The sequence below is a fragment of the Capra hircus genome, chromosome 24 (assembly GCF_001704415.2).
Source record: "Capra hircus breed San Clemente chromosome 24, ASM170441v1, whole genome shotgun sequence".
Lineage (NCBI taxonomy): Eukaryota > Metazoa > Chordata > Mammalia > Artiodactyla > Bovidae > Capra > Capra hircus.
The window spans coordinates 33,874,341-33,897,340 of NC_030831.1; the positions used below are offsets into that span (position 1 = coordinate 33,874,341).

Below are 23,000 nucleotides of genomic sequence, written 5' to 3' on the forward strand. Positions count from 1 at the left end.
TTTGGCTTATTTTTGTTATCACTTCATTATATAATTATACTGTATTAGTATTTTCCTAAGGAGAAATTAATACAATGCTCCCCAAACCCACTGTATCTTCTTCATGGTTATATTGTCAGCAACTGCTATGATTCCCAGTACATAATTCAGTAACTACTCACTGAATGAATAGCAAGTCAGTACTAAAATTCAGAATCCTTCCTCAATATTTCACACTATATTTTCTGGGGGAAAATAGTGTAGTCAAGTGAAGAGTAGAATTAATGTAAAATACTCATATTTGTCCCTGGACATATGACCACAAGCATAGTCACTTTAAAATCAGATCTTTATCATTAACAACAAATTTGAATTTCTAAATTTTTAAATATTTGAAGTCAATAACATGCCTCAGATATAAATAGCTCCTATCAATTGATAGGGAAGAGGCCAACAATCCAATAATCAGGTATATAAACAGTTCTTAAAAAGAAATGCAAACCACCCTCAAATGTAAGCAAAGATGCTTAATTTCACTCATAAGGGAAATATAAATTAAAACTATACTTTTCAGTAGATATGTTAATAAAATACAACATGGAGATATGTTTTAGATACAGATTAGAACAAACTAACTATAAACAGACATTTTAGGTAACTGGGTAAAGTTGAACATGACTGGAATATACTGAAATGTTTATATATGAAATTATGTCAGAAACTTCAACATAATTGAGTAGAAGAGGGATAAAGATGCAAATGGAATATGGCTAAAGACTGGCCATGTTGGCTGAAGCTGAGTGATGGGTAAGCAGGAGTTCTTTATACAATTGTCTTCACTTCTGTAAGTGGGTAATATTTCCTAAAATTAGTCTTAAAATTCAAATTTAAAAAATAGAAAATAACACAAAAGGTAATAAAAAGTGGTTACCTTTAGTGTGTGGGGAGGACAGGGCTAAATTTTTACTGTTTATTTTGTACTTTGACAATTTTAGAAAAAAAGTTTAAATAATAATAAAAAAAAACACAAACAAGAGTAACTCCACTGATACCCGTATTTCTAAATGAACACTAATGTACCAAGACTACATCAGCAATCCTAATATGCTGAAAGAGAGCTTTAAAGGAAACATAGAACAGAATAATTTATCAAAGAATGAGCATAACAGAGCAGTAAAGTATGCAAGTGATCTGGGAGATGTATTGAAAATCCAACCTTTCATAATAAAATTAAAGAGTTTTTAATGTTTACCTCAGCCACGAATTTAAAAACTATAATTAAGAAATAGTTTTAGTAAAGTTGTAGGATACAAAGTCAACACACAAAAATCAGTGGTGTTACATTAATAAATTGAAAAACAAAAGCCATATGATTATCTCAATAGATGCAGAGAAAACCTTTGAGAAAATTCAACATCCATTTATGATAAAAACTCTCCAGAAAGCAGGAATAGAAGGAACATACCTCAACATAATAAAAGCTATATATGACAAACCCACAGCAAACATTATCTTCAATGGTGAAAAACTGAAAGCATTTCCCTTAAAGTCAGGAACAAGAAAAGGTGCCCACTTTCACCACTACTATTCAACATAGTTCTGGAAGTTTTGGCCACAGCAATCAGAGCAGAAAAAGAAATAAAAGGAATCCAAATTGGAAAGGAAGAAGTAAAACTCTCACTGTTTGGAGATGACATGATCCTCTACATAGAAAACCCTAAAGACTCCACCAGAAAATTACTAGAGCTAATCAATGAATACAGTAAAGTTGCAGGATATAAAATCAACACACAGAAATCCCTTGCATTCCTATACACTAATAATGAGAAAATAGAAAAAGAAATTAAGGAAACAATTCCATTCACCATTGCAACAAAAAGAAAAAAATACTTAGGAAAACATCTACCTAAAGAAACTAAAGACCTATATATAGAAAACTATAAAACACTGGTGAAAGAAATCAAAGAGGACAGCAACAGATGGAGAAATATACCATGTTCATGGATTGGAAGAATTGATATAGTGAAAATGAGTATACTACCCAAAGCAATCTATAGATTCAATGCAATCCCTATCAAGCTACCAGCAGTATTTTTCACAGAGCTAGAACAAATAATTTCACAATTTGTATGGAAATACAAAAAATCTTGAATAGCCAAAGCAATCTTGAGAAAGAAGAATGGAACTGGAGGAATCAACCTGCCTGACTTCAGGCTCTACTACAAAGCCACAATCATCAAGACAGTATGGTACTGGCACAAAGACAGAAATATAGATCAATGGAACAAAATAGAAAGCCCAGAGATAAATCCACACACCTATGGGCACCTTATCTTTGACAAAGGAGGCATGAATATACAATGGATTAAAGATAATCTCTAACAAGTGGTGCTGGGAAAACTGGTCAACCACTTGTAAAAGAATGAAACTAGATCACTTTCTAATACCATACACAAAAATAAACTCAAAATGGATTAAAGATCTAAATTTAAGACCAGAAACTATAAAACTCCTAGAGGAGAACATAGGCAAAACACTCTCCGACATAAATCACAGCAGGATCCTCTATGACCCACCTCCCAGAATATTGGAAATAAAAGCAAAAATAAACAAATGGGACCTAATTAAAATTAAAAGCTTCTGCACAACAAAGGAAACTATAAGCAAGGTGAAAAGACAGCCTTCAGAATGGGAGAAAATAATAGCAAATGAAGCAACTGACAAACAACTAATCTCAAAAGTATACAAGCAACTCCTGCAGCTCAATTTCAGAAAAAGAAACAACCCAACCAGAAAATGGGCCAAAGAACTAAACAGACATTTCTCCAAGGAAGACATACATCATGAAAAGATGCTCAACATCACTCATTATCAGAGAAATGCAAATCAAAATCACAATGAGGTACCATTTCATGCCAGTCAGAATGGCTACGATCCAAAAGTCTACAAGCAATAAATGCTGGAGAGGGTGTGGGAAAAGGGAACCCTCTTACACTGTTGGTGGGAATGCAAACTAGTACAGCCACTATGGAGAACAGTGTGGAGATTCCTTTAAAAACTGGAAATAGAACTGCCTTATGACCCAGCAATCCCACTGCTGGGCATACACACCAAGGAAACCAGAATTGAAAGAGACACATGTACCCCAATGTTCATCACAGCACTGTTTACAACAGCCAGGACATGGAGCAACCTAAATGTCCATCAGCAGATGAATGGATAAGAAAGCTGTGGTACATATACACAATGGAGAAACTGGAGCCGATTATACAGAGGGAAGTAAGCCAGAAAGAAAAACACCAATACAGTATACTAATGCATATATATGGAATTTAGAAAGATGGTAACGATAACCCTGTATGCAAGACAGCAAAAGAGACACAGAAGTATAGAACAGACTTTTGGACTCTGTGGGAGAGGGAGAGGGTGGGATGATTTGGGAGAATGGCATTGAAACATGTATAATATCATATGAGAAACGAACTGCCAGTCCAGGTTCGATGCAGGATACAGGATGCTTGGGGCTGGTGCACTGGGATGACCCAGAGGGATGGTACAGGGAGGGAGGTGGGAGGGGTGTTCAGGATTGGGAACACGTGTACACCCATGGTGGATTCATGTTGATGTATGGCAAAACCAATACAATATTGTAAAGTAAAAAAGTAATAATAATAAAAAACATCAGTGGTGTTTCTTTATATTAACAATGAGCAATTTGAAAAGGTGATCAAGAAAATTCCATTTACGGTAGCATCCAAAAGCATCCAATACAAAATTAAGGAATAAGCTTAACTAAGGAGATGAGACTTGTATGATGAAAACTACAAAACACTGCTAGAAGAAATTTTAAAAAGGTAAGACATCTTATGTTTGTGGAACAGAAGACTTAACATTGTTAAGATGTCAACACTACTCAATGTGATCTACAGATACAATGTAATCTGTATTGAAATCCCAATGATTTTTTTTGCAGAACTAGAAAAATCTGTCCTAAAATTCATATGAAATCTCAAGGGACTCCAAATAACCACAACAATCTTGAAAAAGAACAAGGCTGGACACCACATATTTCTTGACTTCAAAACAAAATAAAAAGCTACAATAATTAGAACAATGTGGTACTGGCATAAGGATAGACATATAGACCAATTAGAATACAACCCAGAAATAAACTCTTGCAGATATGATGAAATGGTTTTTGAGAAGGGTTCCAAAACCATTCAAAGAGGAAAGGACAGTCTTTTCAACACATGGTGCTGGGCAAGTGGCATATTCACAAGCAAAAGAAGGAAGTTAGACTCTTATATTACACTAAATACAAACCTTAACTCAAATGGATCAAGGACCTAGACATAAAAGCTAAAACTGTAAAACTCTTAGGAGAAAGCACAAGGGAAAAGCTTAATGGCAATGGATTTGGCAATGATTTCTTGGAACAAAAGTATAGGCAACAAATTAAAAAAGTAGATAATTTAGACTCTACCAAAAGTTAAAACTTCTGTGTATCACAGGACATGACTGACAGAGTGAAGAAGCAACTCACAGAATGGCAGAAAATATTTGCAAATCACGCATCAGATAAGAGATTAATATCCAAAATATACAAAGAACTTCTACAACTCAACTACAAAAAAACCCAATCTGATTAAAAAATAGGCAAAAAATTTGAACAGACATTTTTTCAAATGTACACAAATAGCCAATAAACAGGAAAAGATAATATAGCCAATAAGCATGAAAAGACAACATTACTAATCATTAGGGAAATAAAAAGAGTATGGAGTTTTCTTAAAAAACTAAAAAAAGAGTTATCATATGATCCTGCAATCCAACTCCTGGGCATACAGCAGGAGAAAACTAATTTGAAAAGATACATACATCCCAATGTTCACAGCAGCACTATTTACAATACTCAAGATATGGAAGCATCTAGTGTTCACTGACAGATGAATGGTTAAAGATGATGTGGTACAGATATACAATGAAATATTACTCAGTTATAAAAAAAGAATCAAACAGTGCCATTTACAGCAACATGGATGGACCTAGAGAGTATCATATTAAGCGAAATAAGTCAGAAAAGGACAAATATCATATCACTTATATTTGAATCTAAAAAAATGATATAGATACAAAACAGAAAGAGAGTCACGGACACAAATAACAACCTTATGGTTACCAAAGGGGATGGATGGGGTGAGATAAATTAACAGTTCAGGATTAACACATACACATTACTATATATACCATAAACAGGTAAACAACAAGGACCTACTGTGTAGCACAGGTGAGTAACATTTTATAATAAACTATAATGGGAAAGAACCTGAAAAAGAACACATATTTACGTATAACTGAATCACTGTGCTGTACACTTAAAAAACACAACTGTAAATTAAATATACTTCAGTTAAAAAAAGAAAAAGCTATGTGACTTACAAAGCACTGTATTAGCAAACCTACGGTGGCAACATGTAATCAAGAAAAACATGTAGAACAAAGCATTTCCACACATGGGACAAATGTATTACATTAAAGTCACAGAATTAGATAGGTATACTAAGGTTTAATATCAAACGAGATCAGCTTTCATAGTACATTTTAACAATCACATATAATATTTATATACTTATCCAACCACAACAGCTCAATCGTCCGTAAGCTCACTACATTTCATATAAATGTTTTAGTTCTTATTACACTGTAATTATCTGTTCATATGACTTTATCTCTACCAAAATGCAGGCTCTCTGAAGGCAAACTGCTATTTATTTTTGGATCACAGGGCTTGGTGGCAAACCCAAGCACTGAGAAACAAATTCTCAATGTTTGTTGAACTTAAGAAGTGTATAAAAAAAATCCTGTAAATAAATTCACAGAAGAAAATTAACTGTAGCAGTTATATAACTTGGCTGAGATCACAGAGCATGTAGATAAATGAAATCAGAATTCAAATAAAGATGTTCAATCAACCATTTCTATGTGCCTTCCACCACGCCATACACATTAACACAAGTACTACAAGTTGTGCAAGAGCTACAGCCTATGGTACTATCTGTAGTCAGAATGCAACAACTCAGCCATGAATATGAATCCCCCAAAATTACAACAGTAAAGGTCCCTTAAGAAGGAGATCTTTGAACTGTCACACAGACTAGTTATTACTACTAGGTCTCAGCAGAATAATGCTATAGGTATTTAAGAAAAAAAATTACCTTGTACTTCCTTATCATGATACTCCTTCAGTTTTGTCCAAAGATCCTTGAAATCATTAGATACATCTGCAGAACTAGGGCTTCCACAACTGCTTCCTGAGAGGTTCATCTTGCTTAATATGCTCCACGCTTCTACTGGTTAATGTTTCCTGACCTTTTCTGTTACATTATATAAGTCTGAAGTTGCCTTTAGCCAGTTGAAATATCTGAAACAACAGATTACAACATAAATGAATTCTACATTTATCTTTATGTAATTTGAAAACAGGATGACTTCAAGCTCAGCCCAGCTATACTCAAGTTTTCTTTCTTAACCTATGATCAATCACTTTAGAATTTGAGGAGGCAGAAGTTAGGAAAAAAAGATGATTATGGAGAGAAAAGTCCCAATTTCAGTTATCTGGCCTTAAGTCACACACATTTTTTTCAGGTGAATTTTTTCTTATTTTGCCAAAAAGGAAGAAATTACCTACATTGTGTTATATTGAAAGGACTCTTACATAGAGAGGTTTGTAATCATTCATGGTCAGAACCAATTGACCATTCTTAAAGAATTTATTGCTTTTTAAACTTCTGAGCTGATAGGGAATACAACATTTTGAACCAAAAACTGGAAAGCATTCTGAAGTATTCTTGACTTAGGCATTCACATCTAGACACACACATACATTGTAAAAGAGCAAGAAAGATGACTGACATAATGCAAGTATTTGAACAGCTTTTTCATAAGAGAAATCCATGAACAAGAAACACAGCAAAGATCTATGGAGACAAAAACAACTAATAATAAAGCAACTAGGGAAAAGTTATTTTGTGCCTCTCAGAGTAAAAGTGAAGGATCATTATTTGTGTAACCCCTGAAGGAAGCCAAAGGCTATTAGGAAGTTCAAGTGAATTAATAAATATTTTAGTATGTGTTCTTACACTGAAACCATTAACTAGTTACTACTAAAAAAAATTAAATGATTAACAAGTCTATTAAACCTCACATCTGGCTCCTTAGCCAATGCCTTACCATTGCTAACAAGTACCCAAATAGATTTAAGTGTCTCTTGCTATTTCTTGTCTCTGATGAAGAGGCTAAGATAAGCAATGGCCATTTCCAAAGGGAGCAATATATGTGCAGAGTCACTTGGTAAACTATAAAGCACTAAAGAAATAAAAATACATTTATTAAGCCTTTCCAAAATCGTAACTACACTTTTTAAAGATAGTGAAAATGAACAAGTACTAGATTTTAGATGTTACTTTTTTAATTTTCTTGTTTATGATAATAAGATGATCATGCTAAAAAGAAAGCCCTTTCTTTATCTATTAAAGTGATAAATACTGTGGTCTCTATAGGTAAACTGATGGTTCACTGGGACTTGTGTTAAAATACTCCAGTGAAAATAAATAAATGTTGGGTGGACAGATAAATCAAGAAGGGTTGAACTGTCATAATTATTGAAGCTGGGCAACCAGATAGGTATATGAAGGTTTCATAATTCTAGTGTTTCTCTAGTGTGTATTATATTATTATTATTTACACAATATACATCATATTAAGTATTACAAATATTACTATACTATAGTAATGCATTACTATATTATTTATATAATAAAGTTTTTAAAAGTGGGTGCGTTGAATTAATACAGCTTTATCTTCAAAGAGGCCTGTTCTAAAAGATAAAGCAATGGGTCTCTTCTATCGTCAATATAAGCCACCATTTATTAAGCGTTCACTATATACCACTGGAGAAGTAAATGGCAACCCACTCCAGTATTCTCGCCTGGAGAATCCCGAGGACGGGGGAGCCTGGTGGGCTGCCGTCTATGGGGTCGCACTGAGTCGGACACGACTGAAGCGACTTAGCAGCAGCAACAGCATATACCATGGAGTGTGCCATTTTCTATTCTCTTTTCATCTAATCGTCAGAGCAACTGCATGAAATAGCCACTATTACTAATTTCATTTTAGAGTTGAAGAAAACAAGTTTAAGAGATTAAATGACTTGCCCAAGGTCACACTATGAGGCTACATCATGGCTGGAACTCAAGTTGTGATGTCAGTGAATTCTAAAATACTTCTAAGAAGCCAAAAAAAAAAAAAAAAAAGTAAGCTAATTACTTCTATTAATAAAAAGTTCAAATCAATATTTGTTACTTTAATGAACAATTTAAAATTGTATATTTTAGTATTAAATGGTTTAAAGCCAATAGTGTAAAATAAACTTCCTTTAATAAATATATCTATCTTCAGAGATAGTAAAAAGGTGGTTTTCCCCGCCCCCCCCCGCACATAACAATGTATCAATACTAAACCTGCAAAGTCTGGATCACAAAACCCTCTCCACTCTAGTTTGCAAGCTTAGCACTTATTGCTGGCATCTCTTTTGATATTGAACCGTTATTTATTGGCACGACGTTGCCCTTCAATTTCTCAGAAATGTGCATCTTTCCTCTCAAGTTGCATTCTGGGCTGAAAGGTCGGCAATCATTTAGCACATTTCTACGCATCCTGCTGCGGTGTAAATCATAAACCACCACACTGAACGTGCTCAAGAGATTTCTTTCCTGTCACATCACGCATATGCTTACACAGGTGAGGTAAGAGCCGAGCCTCGGGTCACACAAGGGTTCTGAACACACTGAACAGGGACTCTGAGTCGTCCTCTCGCGGGCAGAGCAGAGATCCAGAGTCTCCCATCCCAGCACCCTTAGCCATCAGCCGCTTCTCCCGCGGTTCGAGCTGGTGGGCCGCCCTCATTGAAGCAATCGACCGGACTGGCGCCCAGACCGCGCGGGGCGACCCGGGCGCAGGTCGACGCATGCGCGGGGCGGGCTCGCGCCGGCAGCCAAGCTCTCAGCTGGTGAGGAGACCCAAGAACTGCACCGAGCGGTACCCCGTCAGCGCTCAGGTCTACCTCCCGCTGAGTCTAGGCCTGCCCCAGCCCACTCCTCGACTCAGACCGATGACCAAACAGCCATCCTCACCCCGGGGCCAAACGCCTTCGGTCAGCCCGCAACTGCGGACCGGAAGTAGTCGCTAGGACCCAGCGCTCTGGGTCGGGGGAAAGAAGATTCCTGCTACTCACAGCTTACAAGACGGCCTCGAGATTCTCCAAAGCCCCCAGCTGGGAAGCAGACACGCTGTGAGACTGGAAAGTCTGAGACGGCCGTTTGCTTTTCTCCTCGCTCCCTGACTAAACCTACCAAACCGGCGGCGGCCAAGCCGCCCCGTCGGGGCAGCCCGCGCTTTCCCGGGCTGGGGGAGGGCCCGAGGGCTTCCAACCCCGCTCGCCCCGCCCGGACCTCGCGTGACGTCACGCAACGTCGCGTGGGAGTTCCCGCGACGTCACGCCCCTTTCTCCTCCTCCCGTGGCGGTGTGAGGCGTCGCTCCGAGGCAGGGAGCGGGTCGGCCAGCAGTCCCACCACGGTGGGCGGTGACTGGCGAGGTGGGGCGCCGCCTCTGAGCGGTCGGAAGGGGCTCCGAGAGCTGGCGGCCGCCACAGCGATTTTGAGATACCCCGGGGAAAGCTGTTCTGACTGCGGAGCTTCGAGTTCTCCTGAGGCATTTCATATGTGTCGGACTTAAGCCCATTTCTGGGAAAGCATGTTTGAGTGGCCTGTACCAAATGGAAAGTTAAAGATAATTGAGTTAAGGGACATGTATCAGTCTAACGTCGCTCTCCGCCACGTAGCTCTTACCTATAGTCTAGTGATGCGACGTGACAGGACTGGGTGGCGAGGCTGTGTAGCAAAATAAACGCTGTGTATATTATGCTCAAGTTCAAGACGGTTTCTGACGAACCTGCAATGAGACGGAATCAGAAGCTCCGCATTGTGTACTGGAACAACATGCTGTTAGATAATCTTTTTAAGTCGACGTTTTCTGTCGGTGCTTGTTTGTAAACACTGAAATTGTTAGTATGTTTTCCTAATTATTTTGGTTTCCAAAAGAAGCGTTTTTAGTATCAGAAATTCTGTAAATAAAGGTGAAGAAAATAAGCAGAATAGACAAGAATCACAATATCTTTTAAACTAAATACTTTAATACTTATAAGACCTGGGAGGAACACAGAGGATAACATCATAAACTTTAAAAAGTTAAGTTGTTTAAAAAAAAAAAAAAGTTGTATTTAGGAAATCATAGGTATAAAATGTAAAGGTAATTTTCCCATTCTTTCCCAGTCTTAAGGGGTGAATATCGCAGCTTACTCCTTGCGAGTGAGCATAACAGGACGTTTCTGTACCATACTAGCAAATGCTGTTGGGGCTGCTGAACATTCATTAATTACCCTGCTAAAGCAACTCTCATTCATTTCCAAATTTTATCTTGTTTGAATCTTTTTGATTAGATCCTCTTAAAACACCCTGTACTACTGACACTTATTACAGTTTTCATTATTTAATTCTGTCTCTCCACCAGACTCTTAAGCTTCCTAAGATCAAAACCACATCCTGTTCACTTTTTTTTTAATCACCAGAAACTAACTCAGTACCTGCCAGAGAGGCAATCTCCGTGTAAATATGAATGAATTGGGCATCCGTTGAGGGATTCCTCTTTTTATTTAAGCAGAGAGTATCTTTGAATCCATTCAAAATCCTTAGATTCTCAGTATGGAATTTTAGGATAATCTCTTTAACAGTGGAAACAGTGGGCATACGCTAGATCTTTGCCTCCAATAAGGAGCTTTAAGACCCACGTGGTGGAATAAATTACGAAATCTTGAAGATCTCTGAGAAAACTTCTTTAACAGAGAAGCAGATATTTGAACTCTTTGTAGTATTTGCGTTTCACAAATTTTATAACTTAGAACAATGCTTTCCAAGCTTATTGGGTACCTGGGAAATGAATACTTGTATTACCTATTTTAAGACCGATCAGACTGCTTCCACCCAGAGCAACAGAAATTAGGAGTCTAGCGACCTCATGCCCAGCACTGCCCCCTTGAGGTCTGGGAGTTTAACTTCCTCAGTTCAGTTCAGTTCAGTTCAGTTCAGTCGCTCAGTCGTGTCCGACTCTTTGCGACCCCATGAATCGCAGCACGCCAGGCCTCCCTGTCCATCACCATCTCCCGGAGTTTACTCAGACTCACGTCCATCGAGTCCGTGATGCCATCCAGCCATCTCATCCTCTGTCGTCCCCTTCTCCTCCTGCCCCCAATCTATCCCAGCATCAGAGTCTTTTCCAATGAGTCAAGTCTTCACATGAGGTGGCCAAAGTACTGGAGTTTCAGCTTTAGCATCATTCCTTCCAAAGAAATCCCAGGGTTGATCTCCTTCAGAATGGCCTGGTTGGATCTCTTTGCAGTCCAAGGGACTCTCAAGAGTCTTCTCCAACACCACACTTCAAAAGCATCAATTCTTCGGCGCTCAGCCTTCTTCACAGTCCAACTCTCACATTCATACATGACCACAGGAAAAACCATAGCCTTGACTAGAAGGACCTTAGTCGGCAAAGTAGTCTCTGCTTTTGAATATACTATCTAGGTTGGTCATAACTTTTCTTCCAAGGAGTAAGCGTCTTTTAATTTCATGGCTGCAATCACCAGCTGCAGTGATTTTGGAGCCCCAAGAAATAAAGTCTGCCACTGTTTCCACTGTTTCCCCATCTATTTCCCATGTAGTGATGGGACCAGATGCCATGATCTTCGTTTTCTGAATGTTGAGCTTTAAGCCAACTTTTTCCCTCTCCTCTTTCACTTTCATCAAGAGGCTTTCATTTCTGCCATAAGGGTGGTGTCATCTGCATACCTGAGGTTATTGATATTTCTCCCGGCAATCTTGATTCCAGCTTGTGTTTCTTCCAGCCCAGCATTTCTCATGATGTACTCTACTCTGCATAGAAGTTAAATAAGCAGGGTGACAATATACAGCCTTGACGTACTCCTTTTCCTATTTGGAACCAGTCTGTTCTTCCATGTGCAGTTCTAACTGTTGCTTCCTGACCTGCATACAGATTTCTCAAGAGGCAGGTTAGGTGGTCTGGTATTCCCATCTCTCCTAGTTTATGTATAACCTATTAGAGGCCCTTAGGATGCTTGATTTTTAATGTGCATAAAGGGGTCGCAAAGAGTCGGACACGACTGAGTGACTGAACTGAACTGAAAGTGGTTAAATCGTATATGTACATTTAATCGAAATAAGAAAAATCATGCATTAAAAACTCTAGGATTCTTAGAAGTGTGCACTTTTGAAACTATAGATTTTGAAGTCATCTGCATGTGTGCTCAGTTGCTAAGTCGTGTCTGACTCTGCAAGGACTCCTAAGGACTGTAGCCTGCCAGGCTCTTCTGTCCATGGGATTTCTCAGGCAAGAATACTGGAGCAGGTTGCCATTTCCTCCTCCAGGGGATCTTCCAGAGATGCAACCTGTATTTCCTGCATTACAGGTGGATTCTTTATCAATGAGCCACCAGGGAAACCCTGGAGTCATCTAACTCAAGCCGTTTTACAACTGAAACTCTTTTGATTCATTCTACAATCTGCTTAACTCCTATAGCTGGGTAGCTGAGGGTTGTGAAGGAAAAATCACATAACAGATTAGACTGACATCACTAAAATTACATGGTTTTAGACCTCATATAGGGCACCAGTTAATCTCTTTATTCAGTAGCCTTTATTCAGTTCCTTCTGTTTCCTTTGCTGTCTTCCAAACCTTCACTGTTTTCCTCAAGCCTCTACAGAGTACTCACTCTCAACTAACATCTTCACCTCCTGGTTAAACAAGTCTCTACAAGTGTGATCTTCCTGAACTTTCCTTTTCTTTTCTCAACTCTGAATTAGGCAATACCATTTTGCAGTGAAATTGCAACCCTAATCCAATTGCTTCTCATCACCTTGTCTGTACCCAATCTGGGTCTCTCCACCATCAAATCAAGCATTTTCTGAAGCAATACATGCTCAGTTGCTAACTCATGTCTGACTCTGTGACCCCAAGGACTATAACCTGCCAGGTTCCTCTGTCCATGGGATATCTCAGGCAAGAATCCTGGAGTGGGTTGCCATGCCCTTCTCCAGGGGATCTTCCTGACTCAGGGATTGAACCTACCTGTATTGCAGGTGGATTCTTGATGACTGAGCCACCTGTGCAGCGATAGCCTTCCTTTAAAAAAAAAAAATCAACTATCTTTCTACTTACACTGTTTTCCCTTTACAGTGTATTCAGCAATAGCAGTCAGAATGATTCTTTAAAACCTAAGTCAGAACATGACACTCCCCTGCTTAAGACATTCCAAGGTCTTTCCATCACTTTAGAATAAAAGCAACTCCCTTTCTATGGAATCAGGACAGGTCAATTACTGTATTCTACTGATGTTATCTTCTACATAGAGTTCTGAACTAGTGTTTTCCTTTCCTCCTCACTCTTATTGCCCTAGCTTGGGCTCTGATATTTCTTACCTAGACCATGCTTCCAATCTTGCTCCTAAATGTAGTTTCCACACAGCTGCCAGAGAACCCAACTATTGTTTCTGATCTTGGCACTCCCTTGCTTAAAACCCTTCAGAAACTCCCCATTACCTAAAGATTAAAATTCAATCCCTGGGGACTTCCCTGGTGGTCCAGTGGCTAAGACTCCATGCTTGTAGTTCAGGGGGCCTAGGTTCAATCCCTGGTCAGGGAAATAGTTCCCACATGCTTCAACAAGAATTGAAGATCTTAAGTGCCGCAACTAAGACCCAACATAACCAAATAAATAAATAATAAATATTTAAAAAAATTGACAATTTAAAAAAATGTCAAAGAAGTCCCTCTTAACCTTGCACCTCTAACCACCACATCATCCTTTCCCTCTAAAACAGGTTGTTGTTGTTCAGTTGCTAAGTTGTGTCTGACTGTGTATGACCCCATGGACTGCAGCACACCAGGCTTCCTTGTCCTTCACTATCTCCCGGTGTTTGCTCAGATTCACGTCCATTGAGTCGGTGATGCCGTCCAACTAGGAAGACTGCTTATATTCCTCCTTCCAGCTCCTTGCTATTTCTTTGTCTTGGCTCATATAACCCTCTTCTCCTGAAATGACCTCCACCCAGATACTTTATATTTCTATGTAGCCTTTAAGACTTAGCTCAGGCAGTGCAGCTTCCAGGAGACTACCTTATAAGGTCTCTCATTGCTGCTCCTTCCTACCTTCTTCCTTAAATAGCCCTCCTCATTCTCCCATACTCCTCTTTGTATGTGTTTTATCACTGCATTTAATGACATTATATTGTAATTATTTTCACAGCTTTTACCCAACTAGACTCCAAGGGGTTCCTTGACAGCAGAGACTGTGCTTTCTTTATTCTTCTCAGTATTCCTAGTTCTTACCAGAGAGTCTTGTGTGTGTGTGTGTGTGTGTGTGTGTGTGTGCTTAGTTGCTCAGTTGTGTCCAACTCTTTGTGACCCCAGGGACTATATAGCCCACCAGGCTCCTCTGTCCTTGGGGATTCTCCAGGCAAGAATACAGGAGTTGGTTGCCATGACCTCTTCCAGGGAATCTTCCCAACCCAAGGATCAAACCCACGTCTTCCACATTGCAATTGCATTCTTTACCATCTGAGCCACCAGAGAAGCTCATGAATACTGGAGTGGGTAGCCTATCCCTTCTCCAGTCTTAGCACAACACTATCTAATAAAGCCACATATATGATTTTAAATTTTCTAATAGCCACATTTAGAAAGGTAAATCACAGCAGGTGAGATTAACTTAATATATTTTGTTTAACCTAGTTTGTCTAAAATATTATTTCAGCATGCAATCCATGTACACATTTATCAATGAGACCTTTTACATTAATTTTCTTCATTAATTTGAGTCTTCAAAACCTGATGTGTCTTTTACTGTTATAGGACATTTAATTTGGGTTAGCCACATTCCAAGTGATCAAAGCCACGTGTGACTAGTGGCTACCATATTGGACAGCCCAAGACTATCATATATAATGAACAAATGAGGTTCCATGGTTTACCTGGTGACTCAGGATGGAACTGATTCATAGTCTGTTTCTGCTATTTGTGCTGGCTGTTTCCCATCTCTTCTCCCTCTCTATACATAATGTTCTCCTCCCCTCCCAGCACTGAGGCCTGTATCCTCAGGCAAAAAATTTAGTGATTAAACCCGTTATGATTGTTTACAATAAAGTCCAGCACTTCTAACATGAACACACAATACTAGGGGTGAGCTGTATCCCTAGAGTCAGAACTATTTTAAGAGCAAAACAAAGGAGATAATAAGACAGAGAGAGATAAAAATAATGAGGTTAAGTATAATAAAAGAGATAAGAGGGGAGAGAAGTATTAACATAATAGAAAATTATGTTAACTGTCAAAATTTATGTCAACCTAAATGAACACTTGATTTAATTTTTTAAAAGTTGTTTACAGTAATTATTAAGTGTTGTTTTGGGGAAGGGGTATACATCAATTAGTGATCTTGCCCCAAGTGCCGAAATGTTTTATGATTTGAGTGGATGGTGCCAAGATTCCAGTTAGGTTGAGCAGTTTTATAATTGTTTTAAAGATATATTTAACATTCATGGAGGATGTCAGTATCATGGTTTTTATTTTGATAGTTTTGATTATTATTATTATTTTGATTATTTTGCTTTCTAATTATAAAAATTAGCTTCATTAGTCTAGCCAACTTCCAACTTTATTTTGATAAAGAAGCTTTATTTATTTTGATTATCACTGTGGCTACATAGAGCGTCTTCATTTCCCATTATAAGCTATTAAAGTTGTTTGTGCTTTTAAGTACTTAGCTACTTCATTTCACATCAGCAATGGGCAAAGTTTTATTAAATACATAATTTTCCCAATTTTGGAACTATCTCTTTATACTTGATAGTCTTATACAGTATACCGTGTGTTTGCCTGTTGGCATAGGTTTAAATGATGGTGGGCTGATCAAGAATGTTTATGATCTGGTATTGCAAAGTGATTTATTGTTAATGGAAAGGGGTGTCTTTTTCCTCCAGCTCATCTGTTTCTATATAGTGGCTGCTTGGGCAATATTTTATATCTCTGCATACGGATTTATAAAGTCCAGAAATTTTGTTGAATAAGCCTTAGACCCTTTTTGTAACACTGACATTTGTAAGAACCTCAGAGCTCAACTGCTACAGAAATGATAAAAGAATTTAAGAGTGATCACTAAGACTGTAGGGTGATCTGTAGAGGTCATAATTAAGATGCATTGTATTTTCAGAATCTTGAAAAACTAATATTTTAATTCAGCAGGTGTCATTCTATACAACAGTGTTCTGTGTGTGGATATATATATACACACACATATATATATGTATAATGTATACACATATATATACATATATTTATGGAAAGTTTATGATGATAAAAATACAAATATATATATACATATATAACATATATATGTGAATAATGCTACCATGATGGCAGCTGTGGGAACAATATTTATTTACAGTAATGTAAGTGGAAAATACTATGAACTGTAGGAACAAATCACTAACACTTGTAGTCTATTAATTAAAGCATTCCTTGATAGGTTCACAAAAGCAAGCACATTTAATAGTCATTGCTTTGTCCACTTAAAAATATAATGATTCACATATTAAATAATGGTTTTTCCATCAGTAAACTGGTGAATTTATGCACTGATGGCAAATAGTTGTGACCTTTAATGTGTGTTCATGCCTCACAAATTATAGCTATGTCTTCAAACACACTGGCTGACTTCCCCCCCCTCCGTATTTTCCCTATTCTAACTATGTTTGAGAAAAATAGACTTTTTAAAAAATAATGACCTTTTCCTTTTCTTAATCCATATGTTAGTCTTAGGTTAAGGAAGCTTTGATTGTTACCATTCCAAAAATGTTTTATGTTCAAAATTCAGCTCTCAGAGACCTTCAGTTTTAGCCAATACTTTTCAATTTTACTTAAGTTATAATATGAACTATTATAAATGAAAAGTGAAATTAAATTATGTTTTAATTCACTTCTCACCCTTTAAAACAATTTGGTTTTGCAGGCTATTTAGGATAGATATAATTCCTCTTCCCAAATCTAGTACACTTCTTATATACAATGCTCATATGCCTGGCTTACCATCAACAGTTCTGGTTAATGTCTATTCTTCTGGCTTAGCTATTAACAGGGCTCCCATTTACTCTAAAAAATATCCTGGTTTGAGTTGAGTGATAAGTCAAATGGTCAGAAGGTTTAGGGAATTTGAAATGTAGCATAATAAAAAAGGGAAGATTCAAATGACCCTTTTGTTGGCAGGAATATTTCCTTCTCAACTATATACAGATCTATCTAAACTTGTTTTAAAGAATATTGTGATATAGATAATGTAAGCCATAAAAGAATTACACTTTTTGATTTATTGATAGTACTTTGAAATTCCCATTAGTTGAGAAGTGGTTTATTTAATTCTGTTAGAAAATGGATTTAAGAAGAGTTTATGATGATAAAAATACAAAGTACTATTCCTACTTATCTTCTCTTTTGAACCTAAAAATAATTATGTCATAAAGGTAGAACAGGTGCAGTTTTCATCTTTTCAGAGAAGTTGATAAATTAGGTGGCGTGACTAGCACTATATGTACAAACTGGTAGATAAGTTGATCCAAGATTCCAAACTGAGTTTTCTGAACATGAGTCCTGTATCTATGATCTTTTCAGTACACTCTGCTATTTTTGAATAATAGACTCTATATGAAACTTATTCTGCGCTTTTCTGTTTTTAATTTAGAAAACAGTTTTGAGAAAATAACCAAATAAAGTTTCTGAAAAATTATTCAGAAATTATTATTACCTAAATGCTAATTTACAGTTCCAGTGCATTTTTCTATTTACTTCAGAAAGATTTGCGTTATACAAGTTTACTAAAAGGACTTTTAAATTTGATGGCAATATAAGTCTCATTGAGAAAAAGGAAAATAAACGGGGTTCTCTTGGTCAGGGTAGGAGTGAAGCACTTTTATCTCAGTTTTTAAAGACTGTTTTGCAAAAACAATTTTATTTCTTGGTAACTATGGCACATGTATTCTTTCACTTGGCTTACAATAGACGTGGACATTTGAAAGAGGAATATAAATTGATTTCTAATGGAATTAGTGAAAGTGTTTATTCTAGCTTTCCTAGCTAGGTTTTTCATGTAGTAAGATTTTTCAATCTATTTGAAAACTAAATAGATTAAAGGGCCTTGAATTATGTTGTAACCTCAGAAGGGACCAGAGTAGGAAGTGGTCCAAAAAGCTGTAGCCTTGTTCTACAGTCATTGATGACATATGGCCATATTCCCAGCCTGTGGTACTGTGTGAGTCCTGAGCTGAGAGGTGACCAGGATTTATGCTCTGGCCCTGTTTCGGGTTATTCGTATGTTTCCTAGTCAAGTCTTACTTCCTCAACTGGAAAATGAGACTACTCATCCTCACTGTGTCCAAAAGGGTTGTTGTAAAATGAGACATTATTTGTGAAACGTCTTAAGAGAACACATCACAGAAGTTTGAAGCAGCTTGCCTATTGGGAACAGAGTGGTAGAAGGCTTTCTAGGCAGAAGGCATGTGCAAATGTCCTGCTATGGGAAATCGCTGAGTTCTAGAAACTGTGAGTGTACCGTAATGTATTTATGTAGGCTTCCCAGGTGACGCTAGTGGTAAAGACCTTGCCTGCTAATGCCAGATACATGAGGGACACAGGTTTGATCCCTGGGTTGGGAAGATACCCTGGGAAAGGCATGGCAACCCACTCCAGTATTCTTGCCTGGAGAATCCCCCCTGACAGAGGAGCCTGGTGGGCTAAGTCCACAGGGTCACAAAGAGTTGGACACAATTGAAGCAACTTAGCATGCATGCGTGCAATGTATTTGTATAGGTTGATAGTGGGAAATAAGCAGCAGCTCCACCTAATTTTTTGAATGAATTATAATTTTTAACTATAATCCTCTTTAAAGCAAGTAATTTAACCTATCTGTGCCTCAGTTGTTTATCAGTGATATGAAGATAATAATATATACCGTGGATATTTCACAGGATTGTTAAGGACTGAATGGTTATATGTGTTGTGCTGTGCTTCAGTCATGCCCAACTCTTGAAGACCCCATGGATTATAGCCTGCCAGGCTCCTCTGTCCATGGGGATTCTCCAGGCAAGAATACTGGAGTGGGTTGCCATGCCCTCCTCCAAGGGATATTTCCAATCCAGGGATTGAACCCAGGTCTCCCACATTGCAGGCAGACTCTTTACTGACTGAGCCATCAGGTAAGCCTGAATGGTTATATGTATGTATTTAGATAGTATAAGAAGCTGTTAATAATATAGATAAATTTAAGAGCTGTAGCTAATCAAAAAGATGTTTCCAATTGCTAATGTTATGTAATTGTAGTGAAATTATTGAATTGGTATGCAAATTTTGAGAGATTTTTAACTATAGAAGGGATTAAATAATAATTTATTAAGTGGTATTACATATCTTACTTGATTCAAATGATTAAGTTTAAATAAGTCAGGTAGTTAAATAGTCAGGTAGTTATTATATTATTATTTCTGTTATATTCTAAGTGTTAAAGTGTTAGTCACTCGATCGTGACCAACTCTTTGAGACCACATGGACTGTGGCCCACCAGACTCCTCTGTCCATGGAATTCTCCAGGCAAGAATACTGAAGTGAGTAGCCATTCTCTTCTCTAGGGGGTTTTTAACAACTGCCCAACTGCAAAATTTTAAGGAAAGGGGAAACTAATTTATTCATTTATTTCAGAAATTGATTGTTGTAAGGAGTCATTTATTTAACAGAGATTTGTGATCTATTCAGCTTCTTGGGATAGGGAACATTGGGATCAAGTTGACTGTGATCTGAGCTAATTTAGTGAAGATCTGAGTACGTTTGATAACTCCTTTTGAAAATAGTATCTGCTATTATTGGACTTTGTTCAGCAGTTTATGTTCCCACTTTTTCTTATTTCAATGCCTCTTCAGTCTAGTTTCCCTTTTTCAGTTCATTAGCTAATTTAACCACTTTCTAAGAGTTATTTTTAAAAAATTCAGATAATTATTATATTCTGACATAGTTCAAATTAAATGAAAAGAGGACATGATTTTAATCAGATTTCTTTTTCAATTGTACCTATTTCTTCCTCATTTTCTCTAAGCTAAATTTCTTATCATTATGCAGACAAATATGGTATTTACTCAATTAGAGCATATAACTAGCTATTCAGTTTTCTATTTTTAATCAGTTTGATTAGAGCCTTCATCTAACATATTTTTCAGAGCCATGCTCCAGGATCACATTAAATGTTATAATGAATTAGTTCTTGTAACCAGACCCTATTGAAAATAGTCCAAGACAAACTTGTAGTATTCAAAATTCTGTGTTTTACTATAGTGATAAGTGTTATTTGAGGATGCAAGGTAGTCAATCTGTTTTTGCTTACAGTTTTACCAATGTAGACTTAAACAATAAAGTCTTCAGATCAATGCTGGACATAAAAGTATTTATAGAGTACATACTAATTGTTCATTCTGTGACAGTTTGGCTCTTTAAAAACTGGCAGCCAAATTCAGGAAATGAAATGTAGTTTATTAGAAAATACCTTTCTCACAGAAGATCAAGTTTCCGTGCGTCTCAGGTTTTGTGGGAATGGATCAAATACATCAGACAAAAATAGGCTAAAGTTCCTCACTTTCCGTTTGAAATTGCTATACTCATTCCTCAAACAATCCATTTTAGTTGTGCAGTGTATTAGTTAAACATATATTGTTAAACTAACGAAAAAATAGTTTTACCATATTCATTCTGTAATGTATCTGGACTCCTCTCGGGCCCAGGCTGCTCCAGTCATTGCAGTGCCCACCAGGACCTGACAGCCCTCATCTGACTTCTGGTTTTAACGTTTAGTATTAACATGTGGTTTGTTGTGGTACCAAAGGAAGTGCTGAGAAGTTAATTTACACTAATGTGTTTAATTTACACCTACTGGTGGAACGAGAATGACATGTCATTCAACTTAACAAGTAAAACTGTGGGAAAAGAGGTTGGTATTGTTGTGCTGAAATGAAATTCAGCTTTTCTTGCTGAATGGCCTCTTGCCAGTTTCCAGGTCCAGGGTTCAGGTTCCTGGCCAATAGTCAGGTTCTAGTGGTTGGTTCTGTATTATAGTTAAAAGACAGTATACTTGTTCCTGAGCAACATTTATCTCGTAACTTTTGTCAAACGAATTCTTGGACAGTGACTGGAGCAGAAGATAAGGGCTCACTGAACTTCTATGTAGATGGGTATTTGCCGTTCAGTACTTATTTGGAGGGCTTCCCGGTGGTGCAGTGGTAAAGAATCCACCTGCCGTTGCAGGAGATGTAAGAGATGAAAGTTCAGTCCTTAGGTGGGGAAGATCCTCTGGAGAAAGAAATGGTAACCCACTCTGTTACTCTTGCCTGGGAAATCCCGTGAACAGAGGAGCCTGATGGGCTACAGTCCGTGGGGTCGCAAAGAGTTGGACACAGTTGAGGACTGAGCATACATGCACACTTATTACAATATATGATTGAAAACTGATCACAATATTAATATTTTCAAAAATGCAAATAATCCTTTTATCTCAGAGTGCATTTCAGCTACTTTCAGTTAGAAGACCTCCAAATGTAGACCCGTATGGATGGTCCTTGACTTAAGATGATTTGACCTTAATGATTTTTTGACTTTACAATGTTGTGAAAACCATATGCATTCAGTATAAACCATAATTTTAATTCTGAATTTTGATCTTTTCCCGGGCTAGCAATATGCAGCATGATGTTGTCTCATGATGCTGGGCAGCTGCTTTGAGCCGCAGCTCCTATTCAACCATGTAATCATGAGGGTTAATAGTTGGTGGCCTTAAACCATTCCATACCCAGACCAACATTCTGTTTTTCTCTTTCAGTACAATATTCAATAAATTATTTAAGATATTCAACACTATTATAAAGTAGGCTTTGTGTTACATGATTTTGCACACCTGTAGGCTATTTTAAGTATTTTGAGCATATTCAAGGTAGACTAGGCTAAGCAATGATGTGTATGTAGTAGGTTAGATGTATTAAATGCATTAAAAAAATTTTTTTTAGATTATTTTCTGGCCACACCATGTAGCATGAGGGATCTTTGTTCCCCAACCAGGAACTGAACTTGTGTAGTGGAAGCAGAGTTTCAACCACTGGACTGCCAGGGAAGTCCCTAAACGCATTTTTGAGTTGTGATATTTTCAGTTTACAGTGAATTCATGGAGACTTAAGTTGACAAATCATTATAAGTTGAGGAAAATCTATATATGTTAAATGTAAATTTTTTCCTCATCACAGAACTCTGTAATATTGCTCTATGTCCATGAATATTATACTGCAAGCTACAGAAAGTTATCAATCATTATTTCTTAATGTTATTGAAAGTTATCAAAACCTTATTTCTTAATGTTTCAAGATTCATTTATTCATTTCAAGAAATTCATTCATTTAAACTATTTTCATGTTGGAAGTGTTTCTCACTCCTAATTTAAATCATTGTAGAAACAGATGCAGAACCTTCAAGGGAATAGACTTAGGAGATCAGTTCAGTTCAGTTCAGTTGCACAGTCGTGTCCGACTCTTTGTGACCCCATGAATCGCAGCACGCCAGGCCTCCCTGTCCATCACCATCTCCCGGAGTTCACTCAGACTCACATCCATCGAGTCAGTGATGCCATCCAGCCATCTCATAAGTTGTATTTCCACTTTGTCAATAATACATAATTTCTAAGTTAATAGTTTTCTGATTATTTTTAAAACTATATGTCTTTAACATAATGAGCTATACCATTCTCTAATTCCCAGTTAGTTTTCGAT

General features: G+C 37.4%; 1 protein-coding gene across 4 annotated transcripts in view; it reads right to left on the reverse strand.

Moving 5' to 3' along the window:
• RBBP8 (RB binding protein 8, endonuclease) overlaps positions 1–23,000 on the reverse strand; it is a 77,823-nt gene that overhangs the window by 50,280 nt on the left and 4,543 nt on the right. Inside the window, exons 2-3 of one of the 4 annotated variants that reach the window (XM_005697052.3) lie at positions 9,886–9,988; positions 6,195–6,400 (exon numbers count right to left, since the gene is read on the reverse strand). In XM_005697052.3, the coding sequence (XP_005697109.1) occupies positions 6,195–6,303 (109 nt within the window). In that variant the 5' untranslated portion in view covers positions 6,304–6,400; positions 9,886–9,988. Of the gene's footprint in view, positions 1–6,194; positions 6,401–8,774; positions 8,995–9,271; positions 9,410–9,885; positions 9,989–23,000 lie in introns of those variants that run through there. The other 3 variants (XM_005697051.3, XM_005697053.3, XM_005697054.3) reach the window with 3 other exon arrangements.